This window comes from Cuculus canorus, chromosome 8, assembly GCF_017976375.1.
Source record: "Cuculus canorus isolate bCucCan1 chromosome 8, bCucCan1.pri, whole genome shotgun sequence".
Taxonomy (NCBI): Eukaryota; Metazoa; Chordata; class Aves; order Cuculiformes; family Cuculidae; genus Cuculus; species Cuculus canorus.
In genome coordinates, this window is record NC_071408.1 from 22,995,854 (window position 1) to 23,018,287 (window position 22,434).

General features: G+C 37.5%; 1 protein-coding gene across 4 annotated transcripts in view; it reads right to left on the reverse strand.

Annotated features, from left to right (window-relative positions):
• The window catches only part of ZFYVE9 (zinc finger FYVE-type containing 9), a 70,375-nt gene that overhangs the window by 41,028 nt on the left and 6,913 nt on the right, over window positions 1-22,434 (reverse strand). Inside the window, exons 2-4 of one of the 4 annotated variants that reach the window (XM_054072751.1) lie at window positions 12,520-12,624; window positions 6,437-6,541; window positions 3,593-5,670 (exon numbers count right to left, since the gene is read on the reverse strand). In XM_054072751.1, the coding sequence (XP_053928726.1) occupies window positions 3,593-5,670; window positions 6,437-6,506 (2,148 nt within the window). In that variant the 5' untranslated portion in view covers window positions 6,507-6,541; window positions 12,520-12,624. Of the gene's footprint in view, window positions 1-3,592; window positions 5,671-6,436; window positions 6,542-12,519; window positions 12,625-22,434 lie in introns of those variants that run through there. The other 3 variants (XM_054072753.1, XM_054072752.1, XM_054072754.1) reach the window with 3 other exon arrangements.

Genomic DNA, 22,434 nt, shown 5'->3' on the forward strand with positions numbered 1-22,434 from the left:
ACAAGGATTCATTTGCTAAATAATGCAATCGATGTTCTAGATATCTGCCTCAACACTAAGCAAAGCATCTGTCACTTTGAGATCCATCTAGATGCTAATCAGAGGACTGTACTTGTATACATGGGCCAGGGTTGTGTGTATTTGAGAACTGCTTGTATCTCTGTAGTAATATAAAAGATAATCCTGGATAGTAAGAATCACTCTAATTTCTAATTTCTGTATTTGTAATCTTGTTAAGATTGTTGGGTGTGACTTTTCTTATTTAGCACCAGTTGTATCCCATCAGCTGATAAAATCCAATTGTACAATATTTCACAAATTATCACCTGTACCTACTGAAATGAATCTTACATTGGTAAAATAATTAATGAAACAGTTAATGAAACATCAGGACTTGATTATAATTCTGGACTCTGATAACAGTCCACCACGACACAGAGAAAAGAAAGGGGGTCCTGAAAGGGTAAAAGCAAATGTGAACCATCATTGGAGGGACATGTTGTTTGGATGGTCCTCTACTGCGACTGGCATTCTAAATAAGTTCTGTCACCCTACTATTGCCCTTCGGATGCTAGTTTTAGTTAGTTTTGTTTTCTCTGCTATGTTATTTATTTGGAATTGGAGAATGCTACTACAACTAACAATTTTGACTTCTATGTGTAGTGCCCATGAGAATGCATTAAAAAGGTAATTTTCCAACAAAATATCATACAATTCCCCTTTGAGAAATAAATTACAGAGTTGGCAAATGAATTTGCCCATGTTAAAAAGACAGGGGGGAATTGATGAGCGAAAGCAGACAAGGGGGGTTGGGAGCGTTCACTAGAGCTTGGTGTTGTTTGCCTTGAAGAACTTGGAAGCTGATAACAAAGGAGCCAGCTAGCAGAAGTTTACTGATAAGTAGGCATTGGAATGCAGAAAGCTGGCTTCATTTGGTTCAGGAGTTTGAAAACAGCCAGAGGATACCGAGTCTGCGCAAAGTTCAAAAAGAAATATATTCATCCTGAGGAAGACTTCCTACTTCATCCCTAAGACCCCGGCCCATGACCATCAGGAGGCACTATGCAGGCGCAAGACTGGAGCGAACTTTCCAGATCTAATTATAATACGAAGCGGGGATAGGGTATCAATATGTAGTAGGCGCTTATTACCTATGCATGTCTTTACACTATAAGTAACTGCTTGTTAAGCTATACAGTGTGCAAGCGAGAAGGAGAACCCCCTTGCACCCCAGCGCTAGAAATAAACATACCTGCTTTATAACTCATTTTGGGTTATAGGGTTTGATTCCGCAAAACAATCTCACAATATAAAATACAGAAATACATAAGGTAAAATTTATGAATGTGTTCACACACATTTTTCAGGTTCTTCAATTTAATTCAGAATTTACTCTAAGTGCATTACTTTCCACCACTCCCCTGAGGTTCATATCTCCCATTATTTTCGCAATTATTATCCTGAAATTAAAAATCGAGACAGACTTCCCAGGTGCCACTCAACTATTTTTAAATGCAATTTTCATTCCCAAATGAAACAGACACATTTGCCCCTACTACAACGATTTTTCATGAGGCTAATAGTTTAAGAAGAGACTGTTGTGCTAAAGTTTGTGTTAAATATATATATAGTCCTGTGATTTCCCTGAGAAACAATTTCCCTGAGAAACAATTAATTCCAAGAGCAGAAGATACCAGCTCCCCAATTCTTTAAGTAAAATTCATACATTGAACAGAAACAGTGGCAGTAGTTGCCTACATCACAGGCACATGGTCAACATGGCTTGCTCTGGAGATGGGCGTCTTAACCAAAAAGCAGGAGCAGAAAGCAGAGAGCAGCTACGTCTCAAGCCACTACGGCCAGATGCACCAAAGCTTGCCTGCCAAAGCCTTTGGTCTCTTTCCTCCCGGAATCGTTCCAGAAATTAGGAGTTGTAAAGCAATCTGCAGTAAGGGGCCAAGCATTATTTGACTTATATTGATTCTTAGCATTTATTAATGAGTGATTTTAGAGGAAAAAAACATAAGAAGGCATGAAAAAAAATTTCCTCCTCCATATCTGCACGTAGGTAAATTTGGCCCAGACAACATTAGATAAAAAAAAGTTTCAACAAGTAATTTTGAGGATTATTTTAAGAACACTCTGAGAGTATTAAATACTAACACACAATGTATTGGTTTTCACACCTGAGAAACAAGTTCGTTTACAAAGCAGAGGACTTTTTATTTTATCCATTCTCCACAAATCATCCAAAGCAATGCTGGTTGTTCTTCCCAAGGAAGCAAGCAACCTGAAGTCCCAGACCAGCACACAATTAATGCCTGCTTAGGTTTTAAAAGTGTCCTGAGAATGATTTCTCAGTACGTCTCAGAATCAAAACTGAGTAAAAGCTACTTAACTCCTACTTAACTGGTGCTGCAGTGGAGATCGAGTGCTCTGCATTCTGGTTACTGAAGGGACAAGTGGCACACGCACAGAGTCCAGTACAGAGGAACAAGCCTGTGTTTTCTGCTAGGCTGTTTCCAGAAACAAGTTGCATAAGAGTTTGAGCTTTCCAGATACATTTGCTTCTTTTAGGTCCTTTGTTCAAGTCATTCTGCTTCCCTGCACTCTTCTGGTAGCTAAAGATCTTGCCCACAGCAGTCAGGAGTCTTTCAATCAACTTCAGAAACCTTAGCATAGGGACTAAATGAACCAAAGTTACTTTTACTCTTGTGTATTGTGGGGTTTAATATTTCTTTTCATCTTAGAAGTATTAATGAACCTTTGCTTGGCAAGAGTGTGAGTTTCTCTGTTTCGAATCATCACATTTTTCCTAATTTCCATGCTGCGCTGACTTGTATTTCAGTAACAAGATATCTGGAAATACTTTATAAGCCAATCATTTACCATAAACTTGCCAAATAAGAATTTGTTTTGACCTAGATGGCACAAATATAAAACCTAAAAAAATAAAATTTCAACAATAGTATATTTCTAATATGACACAAGATGATACATAAACAATAGTTCGGTTGTCTTCATTATAAAACCTCTAACCATGTATACGCACATCATGCCACAGATAATTTACCATACTTTTTTTCCAAATGCAACTCTATATTCTTTAAAATAACTTAAGCAATATGAGAAAAGCTAGTAAAGAAGACTTGAAAGAACAGAGTTGATCAGCCATCAAGACGAGCAGAAACACTAGCAATTCAACAGCACACTTCCAATTCCCATCAATATGTTTCAGTACCTTTAATTGGATTATTGATGCAGTAATTTTTACAAACTAGTTTCCTGTGCTTAGCCATTTTATAGCAGTTCCCCATGAATCCAATGATGTTGATTAATGCAGGCAATTAATACATTGCTTATACAGGCTAATCGTTCTTTCAGTTATAAATAACAATTAATTATTCTTGATTCGTAAACCTAAATAGATTAGAGTGCAGAAACTCCTTTTTTTCCTTCATAAATCAAACACGGCTTTTTAGGAAGGGATACTATAGCCAGTGGCTGTGGAAGTCCTCTGATTTGATTTTACAGACTATTAGAAAAAAAAAAAGAACGGTGCTTTGAGCTTACTTACAAAACACAGACTTACCTTCCCACAAGCTCTGCAGTGATGTCTTCTTTTGGTGAATGTAAATCTGGCCTCGCATTTCATGCAGTTTGGTGCTTGAGAATCTGGAACCCAAACTGGAGCCACCTCACCCAAAGTCGTAAAAGGCTTTCTGGCTGGAACTCCAAACTGACCAGCTCTGAGATCATTATCCGGACTATCTGGGGCTACTGCAAGGCACGGACTATTAGAGACTCCAGATTCATACTCTTCCAAATGTTCCCCATTAGCATCGGTAACAGAGGCATTTGCAGATGTTTCATCAGGAAACATGTCTGCTGTATCCCCTAATTGTGTCTTACCAAATATATTTTTGTTTTTACTATTACCTCCACAATTTGGGGGAACAATATCGTTTTGTAAGTGATCCGATAATGGCTTCGGAATCTGCAGTTTAAGATTTGTAGGTTGTTTAGGTCTTGCACCACCGAAAGGAACACTGATAGACTGCAGATTAGTTACTGGTTTTGGTGAAGTTTGCCCTTGCATGGATGAAACCTGACTACAAAGATTATGTAAATAATTTTTCTTTATGTGGTCACCAGTGCTGTTTAAAATAAGATCACTCCCTTCTGTGGTCTCATTTCCTCTATGTTCATAAACATTAGCATAACATTCTGACTTGCTCTCCTCTATCTCCTTTTCCTCTGTTACTGAGTCTTCCTTGGAGGGTAAAGTCTTTGGAACATGAGCAACAACTGGGTTCTGCATTCCATAGGAATCACAACCGTTAGACAGAGAGCTTGCTGCTGATGTAGCCACCACATCAGAGAGAGTGGACCCTTCAAGCTCATCTATACCAGTCCCTTTTAAGTCTATGCCTGCCTCCATCATCCCATTTCCACCTTCTTTACTATGACTACTTGCCTCATCAGGCTGTTTAGTCTGCAAAAGTCTTTCATTCTCTCCCAGAGTTTGCTTATTATTAATCTCATTCAACTTAGTCAGTTCCCAATCAGCCATCTCCTGAGATTCCGGGTAACACTCTGCCATGCTGAGCAATTCCGTTGTGCCGAGATTTTTACGACATTCAATGACTTTGCTTTCAGTGGCACTAACATCCTCAGGGGCAAAATGTTCTGCAACACGTTCCTTGTAATTGCCACTTCCAGCCACGTTAGGTTGACAAGTTTCTGTGAGCCCAGATAGCCTAGACTGTAACTGTTGGGTTGCTTCCTGTTCTACGATTAAGCTTCCATTACTTGAATCGGGAGAAGAGTTCCTAGTTTCTAGATCCGTCCTCTGAGGAATGGCTTTACTAGTAGAATTCTCAATTGATACACCGTTTTCTTGCATTTTAATGGTACCATCGACTGATCTCTGCAAGACAGTCACTGCATTGATCCCTGCAGTTGTGGCTTCTGGAAACAGTGCATCTTTACACATATTAAAATTGTCCTTTAATCCAGAGGAGGGGCATGCAACAGTCAGGCTTTCAGATGAAGCATTAATTGAATGACTTAAAGAGTCATCTTCAGTGCACAGTCGATTTACTTGCTTTTCTGTATCTGTATCTTTTTCTGATGATCCATTCACGGTAACACTAAACTGATCACTCTGTCGGTTTTCATCATCCAGTGTAAAGCTAACAGCGTCCATTAGGGACTGACTGTTGTAATTTTTACAATCCATCAAGTCACCACTTTGTAGTGTTCTTCTGTCACAGTTATGCATGACTGCCACCACTAGTACATTCTTCTCTTCTGGCACGCAAGCTATATTTCCGTATTTCTTTTCTCCTTTTTCCACAGCGTTACATTGATCATCCTGATTATTATTTCTTTTAATCAACTGATCATCTGCTGCTGCCTGATCATCAATCCACATGACTGGGGTCTCTGGGCTTATGCTAAAATCCTTTCCATTAGCACAGTGATCCCCTCCTCCTGTTGGTGCAGTCACTGAATGAGATAAGGAGAAAGATTTTAATCTCTGTTGACATTCATTAGTTGTAGCTTCATTCACATTGGCCACTGCTGGGTTAAATGACAGACGACGAGAAGGTGGATCTAGAATCTGATTCCACTTTGCACCCAATAGTGTAGGTGAAACAGCGGCATCTGAAAGTGTTTAAATAAGAGAAGCTACTGTCCTGCTAATGCTACAGGTTTTATCAACTGTTATATAAATGTAGAGATGTTTAAGTATGGATACAACAGAAAAACACATCTGCCATCATTAACACTCTTCATCAACCATTGGCAGTGTAACTGCATAATGCTTTTGGAACTCAAGAATTTTAGAGCTACACCAGTTCATATTAGGCTGAATTTGTAAAAGTATACTTGAACTATTGATTAATATACTTCAGACAGCTAGAAATGCCTAGAAAGCTTCCCACTCCCATAAAAATATCAACTTGTCAACACAGAAGTAGCAATTAGACTAAGCAAAAAGTTTAATACTTCAAAAATTTTAAGTTTCATCATATGATTTGTGTGACCTAATGAAACATTTCTATGCTTGTGTTTCCCAAAACTGCAAAAGAAGCTTAGAATACATTTTGCCTACTTTGTTTAAAATAAATGATTAAAATACTGTCACTGAGATTAAGCTTCACAAAACCTTTCTTTAAAAAGTGTATGGAAGACATGCTATTAAAAGAGTGAGAAATTTTAAAACTGTAAACAAGATGAATGGAAAAAGAATAGAACACTGCTATAAATACTGAAGACACACCATGCAAAATTAACAGATGTTTTTTGCAAGTTCTGAGGTTAATTTGCCACTCTAAACCAAAAAGCATATCACAGATGTCTCCTTTGCCAATGGTGCTCTGCGGAATATATTTACTATGCAGCTATAATCTTGTTCAAAATTACTCACCTTCGTTTTGCTCAAATTCATCTAAAACCTTATCGAGGTTATATGCCTCTGCTTGGAAATAGTTCTCCATTTGTCAGGGAAAGACCACCAGATTCCTGTCTGAACCTGCCAGAGAACAAATTACAATCAAATATTTAACCTTCAGTCAGCAGTGTTCTACTACATATTGCCCTGATTTAATGGGAAAGGAAGTCCTTTGTAAATCAAATTCCACATACATTACATGCATAGATTACAAGAATCTTCCAGAAACAAAAATTATTTTTGTGCCTAAATTGCTTAGTTCAGATTAACAATCTCCCCAAAACTGCTTTGGATTTTATTACCTCCCGTTTCCCACATTAATGTGTCTAATCAGGAGGACCCCAATGGTACCAGCAAAACCATTCCAACACCAATGAGAAAATAACAGGCTGGAGAACGAGAAGGCCAACAATCTGAAGATCCGGCTTTCAGTTCCATGCTGCCACCGATTAGCTCATGTGACTTTAAACAAGTAGCTTAAACTCCCTGTGCTTCTGATTTTTTAATGTATACTAGGCTAGCAGTAGTCCCTGTCACTCCTCATTTCCCAGAGATGCTTCAAAGATTCATACTTGTAAAAGTTGTTGAAGGATTTAATGGGTGTTACTTGAATTGTGCTAGCTCTTAAAATGCCTGCTTTAATAATCCCCGTTTCCCTGAGAGGCAGGCACTGGAAATCTAGCAAAATGCACAGAAGTAAACAGTCTCATCAAAAGATAATGCTCTCAGGCTAAGAAGGAAGATGACAAGGGAGAAATGGAAAAAAAAAAAAAAAAAAAAGAGAAAACAACAACCATAAGTCGCGAAATAACTTTCTACAACTTCAGATAATAAATAATGATTTCACCCTAACAGCAGGAACATGGCCATCTTGCTACCAAAGGCTTGTAGCAACAAGACACCCTGAGTCAATTTTTCAAACACATTCACTATCAATGATGACATTTTCACTAAGAAATGTGTGCCATAACCTATATACCATAAAGGAAGACCTTGATGTGATCTGTTCTCTGAACACCATCCAAAACAGCCGTATTCTCTCCAGACTGCCTTTCAATGTTGTGAAATAAGGAAATGGAGGAGGAGAGGGCGAGAACCTTGTTTTGCAGTAAGAAACAGTGTTAGACCTGACAGCTAGACTCCAGCTCAATTAAAAAATCTGCTCTTTCACACTAGAGATACAACAGACACAAGAAACACATCAGAGGAAGTTTCCAATTTAGAACTATACTTTAACATTACCCCATAGTATCTGGATTTGAGGAAAACATTAACCAGTTTTATTCCAATTACTACAACATTAAATACAGTTTTATACTTATTGCAGGTAACAGCTATGACTACATTACTGGTACTAAAAAGGTCATGCATTAAAATATCACAAAATGCAGAGCTCAAGCTTTTAAGGTTGACCTCAAATTTTACACAAGGTGTTTTTAAATGATCTTGTTACAACATAAATATATTGCCATTTAATGTAATCAGATTAAATCATGTTTTAAAGATATATACAAAAGTCAATTTTAAAGAAAATCAGTGTAATTGTAACTTAAAATTTGCAACAAGCATCACCCAAAAAAGACCATTTTGCAAAGAAATTCAGAGATAAACTAGACTTGTCACCTTACAAACTCCCAGATTTATCCTCTGTTCTGGGATTTTAGATTAACTCCTTCTGCAAGGAAAATAAATGATTTGGCTTATTATTTACTGCACATGGATTATAACAAAAACAATCAAAAAGCTGGCCACCTTGATCAAAGGTTGCATTTCAGAAGTCTAAAAAAGCTCAACACTTTACATTCTCTACTAAAAGCTAGGTTCTAACCTCACTGACATGGTGTATTCTGATCCCTTAGTAAGATCTCATGGGTCATTCCTTCTCCCACTAAGTCACTGTATTAAAAATGTTTCATATCATTTTTACTGAAATCCTTACGTTTACTACACATATTTCAATTAAACCAAAATAATTTTTAAAACTTAAACATATGAATACACAAAACTACAGCCAAACTGTGAGAATTTGGAGGTTCTCTTACACATTTCTCTCCACTTCATTTCAACTCCTTAACAGGAAGCATCTTTACTAGATCAGTAAATATCAAATACTGAAAAGCTAATTAGAATCTGTCCAAATGTATACTTCACTTAATTTTTTTTTATACAGTTCTAAACATCAATGAACATTAACCCTACAGTAAGGCTCGTTTGTACAAAATACCATATAATTTCACATCTGTTTATAATGTACTTAATTTGCATTATAATGATAATATTTCAGTCCAGCAAGTAATTGATGAAGATGTGCATAATTATTCCTAGACAAAGTCCTACAACTAGGGCCAACAATGCAGAGGATTCGCCAGGGAAGCACTGCAAACCAAAAAGTGCCATACACAACTTTTCTGTTCCACAGAGTTAAACTGTAAAGCTGTCTGAAACCACCGCATTCGGATTTCCACACACTTTCCTAATGAAAAAAGGCATCCAGTCAAGTCATTTGTAGGACATAAACACAACTGCAATATGGGTGGCCCCAAAGAAATAGGCTACAAGCATTGATTTTTGTTGTTTTGCTTCTTTTAGAGAAGATAATGATTACTAACAAGCATGGTGACGGGGAAGGAAAGCTCTGCTGATTATACAGTTAATGAAAACATGTTTTTAAGTAACTGTTTAACTGCATTTTGATTATGTAGATTTCAAATGTTTAGAAAAATTCACGTCTGATCATTCACACAACTTCAAAACCTGAAAGCCTGATAAAATTACTTCAGAACTAACTCGAATTTATGCATAATGGAGTAAGCAGAATATAAGCCACATTTGCCCCTAGCATTTCCTGAGTTATTCCTGTGTCAGCTGATTTTTCATTGTCACAGAAATCAGTAACAAGACATCCCTAACCAAAGAAAGCAGTGTTAGAAGTTTAGAATAAATATAATCATTTTTATTGACTTCTAGATGTTGCATTACATGCAACTTTTCAACATCAGAAAAATACAAATATTCAGGCTTAGGAGACCACATGTTTAACAGTAACAAGGGCATATAATATAAAGAAGACTTAAAATTTTGCTCCCACTCCCTTACAGTCTCAATGTAGTTAATACTTCATTGCATGTCCGTAAGACTGATTTTTATTAACATCTGTATTATCTAACATTAAATATCTAATACTTGTAAGTTTAAATTTGGTCCAATGTGACAGAGGGATTTTTTCTATATTTTTTAAAATTCTGAATAGACAGAACCATGTGTAAACAATGTGTAAACAACTCCATGTAACCATATGAATTCTGGAGCTCAAATAGTGGTGCACAAACATGCTATGAGCCAATATCCAGACTGATGGATTGTCACAGTCCAAACTGAAGAGAGAAAAGGTCTTTTATAACATTATTATTATTTCACTTATTGATGTACCAGGACATACAGAGAATCTTTTATTTTTAAACTCACAATCACTAAGCTGACAGCCACTCTAGATGAGATCTCATTCTCTATGCAAGCAGGTATTTCTCAGAAAAGGTCAGTTGCAAACCTTCAAGTTTAACATCTAAAATTATTATTATTATATAAAAGAACACAACAACCCCCCAAGCTTTTCCAAGGGCAAAACACATGGCCAAACCCACAAAAGTCCTTACTGCTCTCTTCCTCACTGAAAAGGATGATGAGTACTCATGTTCCTAACAGACAACTGCAATGCTTCTTGACCAATATGCTACCAATAACTCATATTTTTACCAGTTTAAGATCTAATATTTCAATTCTGTATAGCCAGCAACTCAAGATTAAAACAGAAAACACTAAATCCTCTATCACAGCATGCTATAATTATTGGGGAGCTGTTTTCCCTCTACTTTAGAGTTTCATTTTATTTTTAATATTTTTATTAAATACCCAACATAAATAAAACCAAACATATTCCTTTACATGTCTTTGGAAACTCTGATAGCAATTCACAGGTACCACTATAAAAGTCTGGAACAGTTTTAGAATTACTCCAGTCCCAAACTTCCTCCTACTAAAAAAGACTAAAATGACATTTTCAAAGGATGCTTGATAGCTGTGAAACTCTTTAGCATTGCTTGGCTATTGAGAGAAGCTGATGAGCAAACACACAGTTCAAATGCTGGAATATAATGCTGGAGAATAAAAACATGAGTAAATTAGGAAGAAATTTCAATGGTGATTATAGGCAGATGCTGCCAAAAAGGAGACTCATCCTATATAAGTATATATTGGGATGAACAACGTGAAGAAGAGGATATTGTGCCAGGAACAGGAAAAGGAGCCATAAATCACGATATACTGAAAAAAGTAAGATGGTTTTTAAAAAATACAGTCCTCTATGCAAAGATTTGGCAGAAAAGACAAAATAAATAAATAAATGAAAATAGGAAAATAAATAACTAAATGAATAGCAAAATAGTTTTTTCCTTTAATTTTTCATCCAAAAAAAAAAAAAAACCCACAGTGGATCGTATCCACTGGTACAGAAATCGAGAATCCAAGATCACTTGTTACCCATTGCAGAAGCATCTCCTGTTTTTCATGGCAGAAAGCTAATGAAAACATGCAGCCTGTCAATCAGATTCTTTTCAAGCTCCTGTTGGATCACAGACCATGCATAATTCAGAAACTCTGTGTTTTACTTATCAATTTATTCATACAATGGCATGGACTTAGAATCATTTTCATCTCCAAAACGTAAGAACTTGCATCTTATCAAACTTACATGCTCTACTCTCCCCTAATATCTAAATTTACAGGTGCACGTACCAGAATGTATGGGTCAGATATTTATCCAGAACTACTATCCTAGTGATCACAGCATCTAGCCATAAAACAAACTTTAATTGATTAGTGGGAGGAGACAGAAAAACCTTCTTTAAAATTAGACGGTACTCTGAATAGGTTTAACCTTGGAGACTGCCTCTCCAGACAGCTCAGATATCCCACATGCCAGCTTCTTTTTGGGAAACGATCCATACAAAGACGAAGGCCTTGTGTTACACCTGCAAAGCAGCAAGACTCATAAGGCTCGTATTCATTTTGGTCTCCACAATAAAGAACCACGGAATCCACGATCCTCTGCACTGCATATCCTAAATTACCCTCAAGATTTTTTCACCACTGGAACTGGCAGCCTGAAGTCTTTCAGATTTTCTTGACAGCAGATGATCAGCACACAATCACATTAATAGTCTATAACAAAAAATGCACTAAAAGGAAATAAAGCCAGCATACAACTATCAGCCTCATAGCAAAGGCCTAAAAACCAGGGCGTGTGGAAAGAACTAGAATAAGATCTCAAGACTTTGTCTCATGCTGTCCTGCGTAGACTGCTCTTTCAGCGTGAAACTGAAAATACAGATTTCAGTAAACTCTTACTAAACAACATACTCAAGCAGTTTACTATAGTCCTCACCAAAAATATATACATGAAAGTCTCCTGAGATGAAAGTCACAAGGGGCATGAACAAACTGAAACCAAACATTGTACATTCATCCCGAGAAAAATCATACATCCAGAAAATGTCATTTTCCCATAGCATGACAACATGGAATTGCAAATCAATTTGACAAATGAATTTATTAGATCTAGTGCTCCTGAGGGCTTTCTTCAGCCCCAAGAAACAACGGCCCAGTCCACATATTGTTTCAGTTCCCCTTAGGAATATTTGTACTGTTTGCCCCTGGAAGGAAAAAGTCAAGTACCTCTGCTGTAATGGGCAGCTTGTTCAGAGTTCAGCAATCGACGTATTTTCAACTGATGAGATCTGCCTACAGCACAGACTGAGGAAGAAAGAATTTCCCCTCCCCCAAACAAAATAAGATAGACCTTTGCTCTAAAACAAGGCAATTACTCTCAATAAAAATCAAAACAACAAAATGCTGAAAATTCTCCAACACCTTCTATATAGGATACAAATCCATATATGGAGGTGTATGTATATAAGTAGATACCCATACGCATACATAAAATTACATGAATTTCAAGTACATACCCTGAATCATTATATTCTAAAGCAGGACTTGCCTCTTACCTTTTTCTCTTACATATTTGTTAAGAAACGAATGACCCTGTGCCTACTCATGATGACTGCAGCACAACCAGCCAGTTTTGCTGAATCAGTGTGTTCTACTTGATCCTAGAAAGAAAATATAAACATGTATTTTATGATTGGTAATTCTGCCACAAACCATGTTTTTTCAGCGCATGCCTGCGGCGAGCACAGGCACATTTGCCAAACGCTGCAAGCCCTCAAATGATTTGGATTATATTTGCAGCTTCAAATCCAGAGATGTACGCATTATGCCACTAATTTTTTCTGATGAAAAAAGCTTCTAATAAAAAACACATTGCTACCTACCTATTATTATTCTTAATTTATCTGTAAACCCTCAGAGTGAGGCAGCAACTCCAGCTGTCCTTGTATCCCTGATGACCTTGACTGTAACAATTTACAAAACTAACCTCTGAAGTTATTATAATACACTATCATAGGTCTTCCAAAAATAAAGAGCCAGTAGCTTTGATACTCAACAAAAATTCACGGCCCTCTGTTCTGTAAAGTGTATTCATCGGCTTCCCACTGATTTTGTTACAGCTAAACAACTAGTTTTGTCTTCAAATTATTCCCCCTACAGTCTTAGGTTCCCTTCATTTCCTAAAGGCTTCTTCTCTCAAAAACCACAATGACATCAACTTTCAATAGCCAGGAGGACCAAGCAAAAAAAGTCTGTACAAGAAACTGTCTTGTTCTCCTAACTACAGCATTTCTATAGGTCAGGTGCTCATTTTCACAGGCTGCATCCTAGCAGTCAACACAGCTCAAAAATCCAACCCCCATTAACAAAAAAAAAAAAACAAAACAAAACGACTAGTTTACAATAAACAGTACAAGAACACGGAGTAAGATAAGTTAAATTCATGTTTTAAGGTTTGCTGGTGCTGGTATTTGACCTGTATTTATTAGTGCTGTGATGAAACAGCAGCTTATGTCAGAAAAAAAAAAAATCTTAGAACTCCAGCAAAATGAACAGACTTCAAAAAGAATAGCAGTTCTCCCTGCAGGAAAGCAGTATTTAGTGTTATACTACAATTTTCCCAGGGTTGTTTATTATTCTTTTCAGAATAAGCTACAGTAATAATTCCAGGAAACTAATGAACTGAACAGTAGCACTCTCAGTAGTACTGTTTCCAAACTCAGAACAAAATCCCACAGCTTCATATGCCAATAGAATTGTTCATGTGTGCAAGTAAGATTTCTGATGCCAGGTATGCTTCTACCTCTATAAGCCAGGATGAATTTTGGATATTTGGGAAATGGTAGAAATTATTATATTACGAAATTCTTCAGACAGGCTTCATATGCATGTAAAGATGGAAGTGAGGGAAATTTAACCATTGAAAGGTTTCAGGATTATAAGCTTATTATATCTGTCCCACCTCCATGCCCCCGCCTGGCCTGCAGGTGGAGGAAAATGATCCCATTTTCATGACCCCTTTGACAAGATGGAGCAATTAACAACAATTCTGTTTGTGATTTATGACAAGGCTTGTCATCTGCACTGTGAACATCAAACACATTTCACATGAACCAGTTGGTCATACACTAACTACACATTTCAGTCCTTACGAAGCTGAGATGGATCACACCTAGCAACCTAAATCTGAAACGTGCTGTGCTCTTACCAGTGCTCTAAGCCAATAAGCCTTACTGGCAAGTGATACTCAGGGTAACAGTACAGCTTTACTATTCATTGTTTTATTCTGTTCCACCTTTCTTGTTCCATTCTTCCCAGGTAATAACCTTTTTTGTCTGTAACTATTCAACACAAAAAAACCCACAGATGCAATCAATTGCTACCAGTCTCCAAAGAAAGTTTAGAAGAGATACTACCTGGAGGTGCTTGAACTTTTTGTTTTCCATTGTTCAACATTTACTGTCATCAGCCATTTTCCCTTACAAACATCAATGCAAAAATCGTAGCATGCTTACAGATATGAATGTAGCATATTTAAACCAAAAGCAATTTTAAAAAAGTAAATTATAAGGTTTGGATCTCCTGAAAAAAGAAGAGGTAGGTAACAGAGCCAAATTCTTTTTTCCAAAAAGAAGTTAATGTAAGAGAATTGTATTAAGATAAAAATCAAGGACAAAAAGAGTAACTATAAAGGAGAGTCAAGAATATTCACAAGAATGTATAACCTCGTGATTACTAGGTTTTCCATGAATCATACACACTGCTAAAAAAGGGTTCATAGAATCATTAAGTTGGAAAAGACCTTAGAGATCATCAGCTCCAACCGTACCTGCCTACTACTGAATCATGTCCCCAAGCACCTCATCTACCCACTTCTTAAACACCTACGGGGATGGTGGCTTAACTACCTCCCTGGGCAGCTGTTCCAGTGCTTGGTAACTCTTTCTGTGAAGAAATTTTTCCTCACGTCCAATCTAAACTTCCCCTGACACAGCTCAACACCATTCCCTCTTGTCCTATCACCTATCAAATGGGAGAAGAGACCATCACCCACCTCCCTGCAACCTCCTTTCAGGTAGCTGTAGAGAGCAACCCTCTTCTGAAAAGAATACATGCCCTTCCACCTAAAAGTTATGGGCCTACTGAGACCTAAGATCACTATAACCAAAGGAGGCCCAATGTCTCTGCTCTCCCTATTTGCTCGTGTTGAGCATTTCACGATTCCTCATCTCTCTTGATAGCTGAACTCGGTTCTGTCTCCTGCCCTACAGTGGTATCACTCAGGTGCTGCTGTGGTTATACTCTACCTGTACCACTTCCCTCAGGAGTTCCAGAGGCCAACTGCCAATTACTGCAAAAGCAAAACAGAAATTGAAGAGAAATTTGACAAGCAGAGACGTGCCTAGAATAAAGAGAAAGAATAAAGAATAGAATAGACGTGCCTAGAATAAAGAAGAAAAGAGAGCTAAAAATAGAAAATTAGAAATGTCTTCTATAAAAAAAAAATAAATTTAAGAAATGGTTACAACATAGAATGAAACTAACCTGAACTAGCACAAATTGGAATAGGGGGTAATACCTGGAAAGAGACTAAAAATCAAACAGTTTTGATACCATGTTAAAAAAATGCAGAAAATCTCCAAGCATGAAGAGATGCTAAAAAATGCTTCCACCTACTGGCAAAGATCCAACTCTTAACTACAGATCTTCTATAATGTGCTACCAGTGAGATGTCTTTGAGTAGGCAGAAATAAATTTGCAGCCATTTTAAGGCACCTGATTATTGCTAGATTAGTCAAACTAAGCAGTATCTCAAATGCAACCCCAGATCTCAATGCTGGTATCTTAACTTCCAAGCTTATTTACCCTCTGGAACTCTCAGGTGGGAGATTCAGAGATAACATTTAAGGTTCCAACTTTGGAAGACTAAAAACTGCAACAAGAAATACTACAGCAGGGGGTTACATTAATAGGGAAATGCCGTACTTAAACGAGAGGGGAAACAGGTAGTAGTATTTCAGGACGCACATGAGTTATACAACATGAATTATTTTATCTGATCAGTTAATCTGAAAGTTAATTCTCCACAAGTGGAAAAGGTGGGGAATTCTTCACTCAAGTAATGAAATGCTTCGAATAATGGTACTGCACCATGTACCAAATAATTTTGTCACTTCATAACGGTTTCTTCTCAGCCTCTCTCAAATTAAACAACAACTTTCACACAAGTTTCACATGGATATGTGTTTGTATTATTTTTTAAGAATTAATGTAAGCAGAAAGATTAAATACCACACAGGAATCCTTCTCCCGCAAATGCAGTCCTCCAGGCCTGGCTCAGGATGTGCTGCCATAATAGCACCCGGAGTCCCTACAGACAATGTGTGTCCACACTAACCGAATGAAAGTAAGCTTCATCCTCCACCGCTGTTCTCTTTCCTGAACCTTACACTGATCCTCAAACACCTACGCATTCTGTTCCAACACCAAGTACAGGGCTCTTTCTATCTAGTGTGTGCCAAATAAAAGGAAAGGCAGGCATTATAAAGTGTTTGTTTTGAAAATTCTAGTTTATTAAAAGTGACTTGGCAAATAACAACAGAAATTGCTAAAAAAACCTTGTCTAAGAAACAGTTCAGGATTAGAAAATCCCACTAAAACTCACCATAAATATATTTAATAAAAAATAGTAAAAAAAGTACCAAGAGGTAAAATATAACAAATATAACCACATACATTCACTGCTAATCCTTTTTCTGCACCAAAAGCTCAAATTGACCAAGTATCCTTCATTTTTTTTCCCGTAACACACCGATGTTCCTACTACTCAGTGTAAATTAGCCAAAGAGCAGAGTGAGGCATGGCCGGCAATTTCTGCGCAATACAACACTTTGTACCAGCTCACTACCCCTGCTGACAAAAGATAAACTATTTCAGTGTCCTGTCGTTTTGTCTTTTTTTCCAATCAACTGCATGAACAGAGATGGACAATGCCTACAGCAAAATACAGTCTCTCTAATTATTCCACTAATATTTGCATCTTTTCCCTTGACTTTTCCCCACGTCATTTTAAAGCTATTATTTTCACTTTTGTCTCCAGCCAAGTTTCCATAAGGAGACATTCACGCATGCCAGAGCAGCAGTAAGGCAGTCAAAAGAGCAGCAACTTCAAAGAAGTGTTATAGAAAGTATCACAGTCAAAAGAAACAGGGAGACAAGAAAAATTATAGCCGCGTTATCAACCTTTGTCCTCCAGTAAATGAGAGAAAGCAGCCCAACTGAAAAGGACATTTGCTTTATAACACTTTACAGTAGAAAATAATTTCCATTTCCTACACTTTTTACTATTTCGAGGGGAAAGAAATTCATTCATTTGCTCGACATAAAAAGCAGCCTTGCCAAGAAGCCTGAACTTCCTCAGCACGCTGCAGAGTCAGGGCCCTCTGCACCTGGAGATGGGACCCACGCATCCTCCTTATATAACTACTTTTGACTTGAAAAGTATCCAACTCTGGCTCTTTGGAAGAACAAATAGATAGCTTTACAACACAGTGCTGCCTTCAATGCAAGTTCTTTACTCAAATGCAAGCTAAAGTGAATCACATAGAATAAATCAGTTTGTGAGATGATTTTTTATGTTTCTGTATTTGAAAATGAAGGGTTTGAGTATTAGAAGTTAGTGTTTAACAGATTCGAAGAATAAAATTATTTAAAGTCACACGCTAGATATCGCAGAGTGAATTAATCCTGGATTCTAATACCTTTGAGCTTTCTTCTTTCTATTGTAGGGTAGAAACAAGAATGAATCCCAAATATACTGATCACTGTTTCAGATGTTTCTTAGATTTAGGCAACACAGGAATAACTGACTATGGTCCCCTAGAATCACTAATTAAATGCCTACCACTGCCAAGGAACTGTCCTTCTTATAAAACCCACCAGGGGCCGATACTTGTGGGTGCCGTGAGCAAAATCCATATCTGATAATAAAAGCCGGAATTGCTGTGCAACCAGAATGGGACAGATGAAAAGGACAACAGGCAAAGAGGGAAACTGCTTTGCTACCCTTTACTAGCCCATCAATTCTGACTTGTACCCACTGGGGAGAGAAGCTGCTAGAAGCAACACAATTTATGCACTCAGCTGCTCTTTAGAAAAAGGACAATCTGTACAAGTCTGAAAGTCTGCTGTCACTTTCTACTGAAAAGCAGTCCATCAGCTACTAAAGCTACCTTTATCAACGCACTTGGATACATCCTCTTCCCAACACTGCTGTGGTCATTTGTACTTATTTGATAAGTGTTACAAAATCTTCCACACACACTTCTAGTAAGAAACATCATAGTTACAGAGAGCAAACAGTCACTGTTTCTCAAATCCTATGTTATGTTGAACTGGACTACTATGCATCCCTGAAAACAAATTCAGAAATCTATCAATTTCTACCTCACACTCCGTTCAACCGGAAATTACCTCAAAAAAAGCGACTTTTATTTCCCATTAGCATTTCCCCTATTGTGTTAACCTTTATATGCATGTGACACAAGATTAAACTTATATATATACATGTAGAATACTAACACATGATAAAATACTGTTGTCTCGTCAAACAGCAAAGTTCACTCCAGTGTTCATGATCTAACTACATCACTCATGTTCACAGTACACTATGTCTCAAGTCATCTGTAACTAGTAACTCACTCAATAAAACTCAATATATCCATAGCAACAATGTGTATAGAAACCACCCTGAGTGTGATTCTCCTTTATGCTGAGGTCCATTAACATGCTTTCAACAGTGCTGAAGGGACTAAGCATAGACCAATAGAAATGAAGAGTAATCTGCATTCAGATTCGCTGTAAGGTTTTATTTCTCCATTGCTCCACTGCTGCAATAAACCAGTCAGGACGTTCACCTAAAATTCATGTAAGACTCGGAAAAGTTTTAGTTATAAAACTAAGTGTCCATTATTCTGTATCATTGTTGGCAGTCACAGGAAATATAGGCCTAACAGATAAACCCCCCCAAAATTTGAAAGCATTCAGTACTACTGAATCAAAATATAGTTTTCAGAAATCTTATGGAGCTCTAGGAATAGTAAATCCTCCTAAACTCCGATGCATTTCTCACATAGTCCAAAACTGAGAATCCTCAGACACTTCTGTGGTCTGCTGACGTGGTAGCTGATGCTGCTCAGCCATGAATCCCCATGTGTTCTCTTTACCACTCCTTAGACCATAGTACACTCTCATGCTCAGTTTCCTTCATCTGTTGGCCTTATTTTCCCCTTCTCAAACACATTCCCTCCTTCCTTCACTACTTCTTGCATCTATTTTCTTTCTCCCTACCCATGCCTCCTTTCTCCTCTGACAAAAAAATGAGAAACTCCCTCTATTTCAACATCGCTATTCAGATTCACTGGTATAAACCAGTTTTAAACCTGCTCATTAACCACACAGTATTATTCTAGCAATGTCAGAAATAAACCCAATAGCAATGCTGATGAGTTCATTTTGCAAACATGAATGAAAGTCTTCAGGCAAAACAGGCACTGAAAAACAACAAAAAAAACCCACACATGGCCAAAGTAACAGTCAAAGCATAAGACATCGTTGTAACTGTCAACATGCCTTCTACCTATCCTCATCATTATTCACTGCCACTGCAACTCCTTCATGAATTCATTTAAACCTTCATCCTTTAGACTGTGAAATAAAATTATTGACAAATACACACACCAGGTATCCAACATCCAGGATCAGCACAGCTACCTGCCTCCCTCAAGCAGCTATGTATTCAAAACTCCAGTCAAGACAAACTGTATTAACTACATTGGAGCCCCTACTTATATGTTTCCTCAAAGTAGAACATACAACTGCATCCCCACACCACCTGCACAGAAATAAAGCTTAACAAGAAAAAAAGAAAAAAAAAAAAAAGAGACAGAAAATATAACCATGAAGGGCATTACAGAAAAAAAATAAGGGAACAAATCCGTATACACCTATTTATCAATTTATCATCAATGAGTTTCAAGGAACAATTTCTAATTCTTGTCATGATAAAACCCATGTTCATTTCACAGGAGTATCCAACAAAAGAAAAATCTATGTGCAAATTCCAGCAAGAGATTAAAACGCATTTTACAGGTGACTTGTTAACTGAGACTAAGGTAAATACAATAGAGAGGCTATTATACCACTACGCTAACATAATTACTTGAAAGCACAAAAGTATGTAGGTAGAACTGATGCTTAAAGATAAGTAATGACCTTTAAAAATTACATTTATAAAAGAATCAAGAAAGAACTGTGAAATACATGAAGTATGCTGAGGCTTTATTCAGCTTTCATCAGTTATACAAAAACACAGTATGAAATTCCTACAATCAATGCAATTTGATGTTTCAGTTAAGAGGCTGTTTCAATATATATACTATTTAAAGCAATCTGTTAATAATATAACCCAAGAAGCAGGCTTTGTGCATACTTTCAAGTTCACCAAATAAGAGAAGAGTAAAATACTCATTTTGAATTAAGCAATACAGCACTTCCATTGTAACTTTGTAGCATGATGACAACCAACATGCTCTGCTGAGCTATCAAACTGGCCAGCAAAGAGAAACAGTAGATGTACACTGAAGTATAAAGGCCAAAATGGGTGTAGATCAGATACCTGTGCTTCTCTCTGCAGAACACAAGCCTCAGAAGTGAGCTCTAGCATGTACTTCTACAGTATTGCAGAGAATGTGCAATTTAAAAAAGACTGCTAGATTAATGAAAAAAAAAATATGCAAAGAAGGAAAACTTCCCTCTTAAGTGATTTCAGTTCATATTAAATGTTAATCTATCTGCATTACAGTGCAGATAGGGAATAAAAACATAACATTGATAAGATTGAGGCTTTGAGCAACCTGATCCAGTGGAAGGTGTCCCTGCCCCGGGACACCAGTGGAAGTTGTCCCATGGCAGGATCTTTAAGGTCTCTTCCGGCCCCAACCATTCTATGATTGGTTTGCTGGGTATATTTTAACCACATAACCATTGTATCTGCTTCACCATACAAAGGAAACTCAGTACTCACAGTCTCAGTAGCAAAAAATAGAAGATAATTTACATATTGGGAAGTGTTCAGTTACTATCATTTTTCAAATATTGTATCTTTAATCTGATCTCCTACAGAAATAAAGATTATGGAAGTGTATTGTTACTTACTATTTTTTATGCTCATCTTTTCCAAAAAAATATACATTAATGAAAATTAGTATCTGCACAGTAAAAACAAATCCAAATGACTGTCCTCCAAAGGAAAAGCAAGCTGCTATATGTATTTTTGGCAGCAACCTGCTGGGCTATCAATACCCACACAGTGCTGGAAAAAACAGAATTATGGTGTTATGCGAGAAAGCTGGGGTTATTGCAGAGGGGGAAGGAAAGGAAGAGATACTAAGGGGAAAAAAAGGATTTAAATATACAGAAAAACAAGCTTTTTTCATTCCACTGATGGTAGAACAATATGCTTAACAATAGACTATCTCAAAGGACTTGGATACATATAACATGAGATTCAGTTGACACTATAAAACTCTTTCAATGCATAGAATCATAGAATAGTTAGGGTTGGAAGGGACCTTAAAGATCATCTAGTTCCAACACCCCTGCCACGGGCAGGGACATCCCACTAAATCAGGCTGCCAAACGCCCCATCCAACCTGGCCTTGAACACCTCCAGGGATGGGGTAGCCACAACCTCCCCGGGCAACCTGTGCCAGTGCCTCACCACTCTCACAGTGAAGAAATTCTTCCTAATGTCTAGTTTAAATCTGCCCCCCTCCAGTTTATACCCGTTCCTCCTGGTCCTAGCCCCACAAGCCTTTATGAACAGCCCCTCTCTTCTAATTCAAAACAAAACACAGCTCTGTCTGTCTCCAGATCTTGTAAGAATTTCCCTGCTGCTTACAAAATCTTTCACAAATCCTAAAGCACCATGGGTGGAAAGTAAGTCCTAGCCATCACAATCAAATCTGGATTTACATTCCTACTGTTTCAGCTAGAGCGACGAGAGCTCCTTTATCACCGGACCAGCACACTGCACTGACTCAACCCCAGAACCACTAAGCTCTTTTAAGCATCAGCTTAATCAAGCCCAGTTCTCTGTTCTCAGTCTCACACAACGTCAGGCAACATGCTCCCTGGATCTGTGATGTCCTAAAAAGACAGCTCAGCATTATCCCTACTCAGCAGTTAGTGGAGATCCAAGATATAGGCTTTTCTCTTTGATACCACACTTATTTAAGAACTCACCAGCACCAGATATCCATCCACCCCTCTTCTGCAACAGATGACCGAGGCCCACTTGCCTGTCCTTCTCTACAGCACAAGCAGAAAAAGCAAACATGCTACTCTTTCAGTCACTGCACTTCCCAATCCGGTGTAGAAACAAAATAAATTTGATTTTGTTTAAATTGATA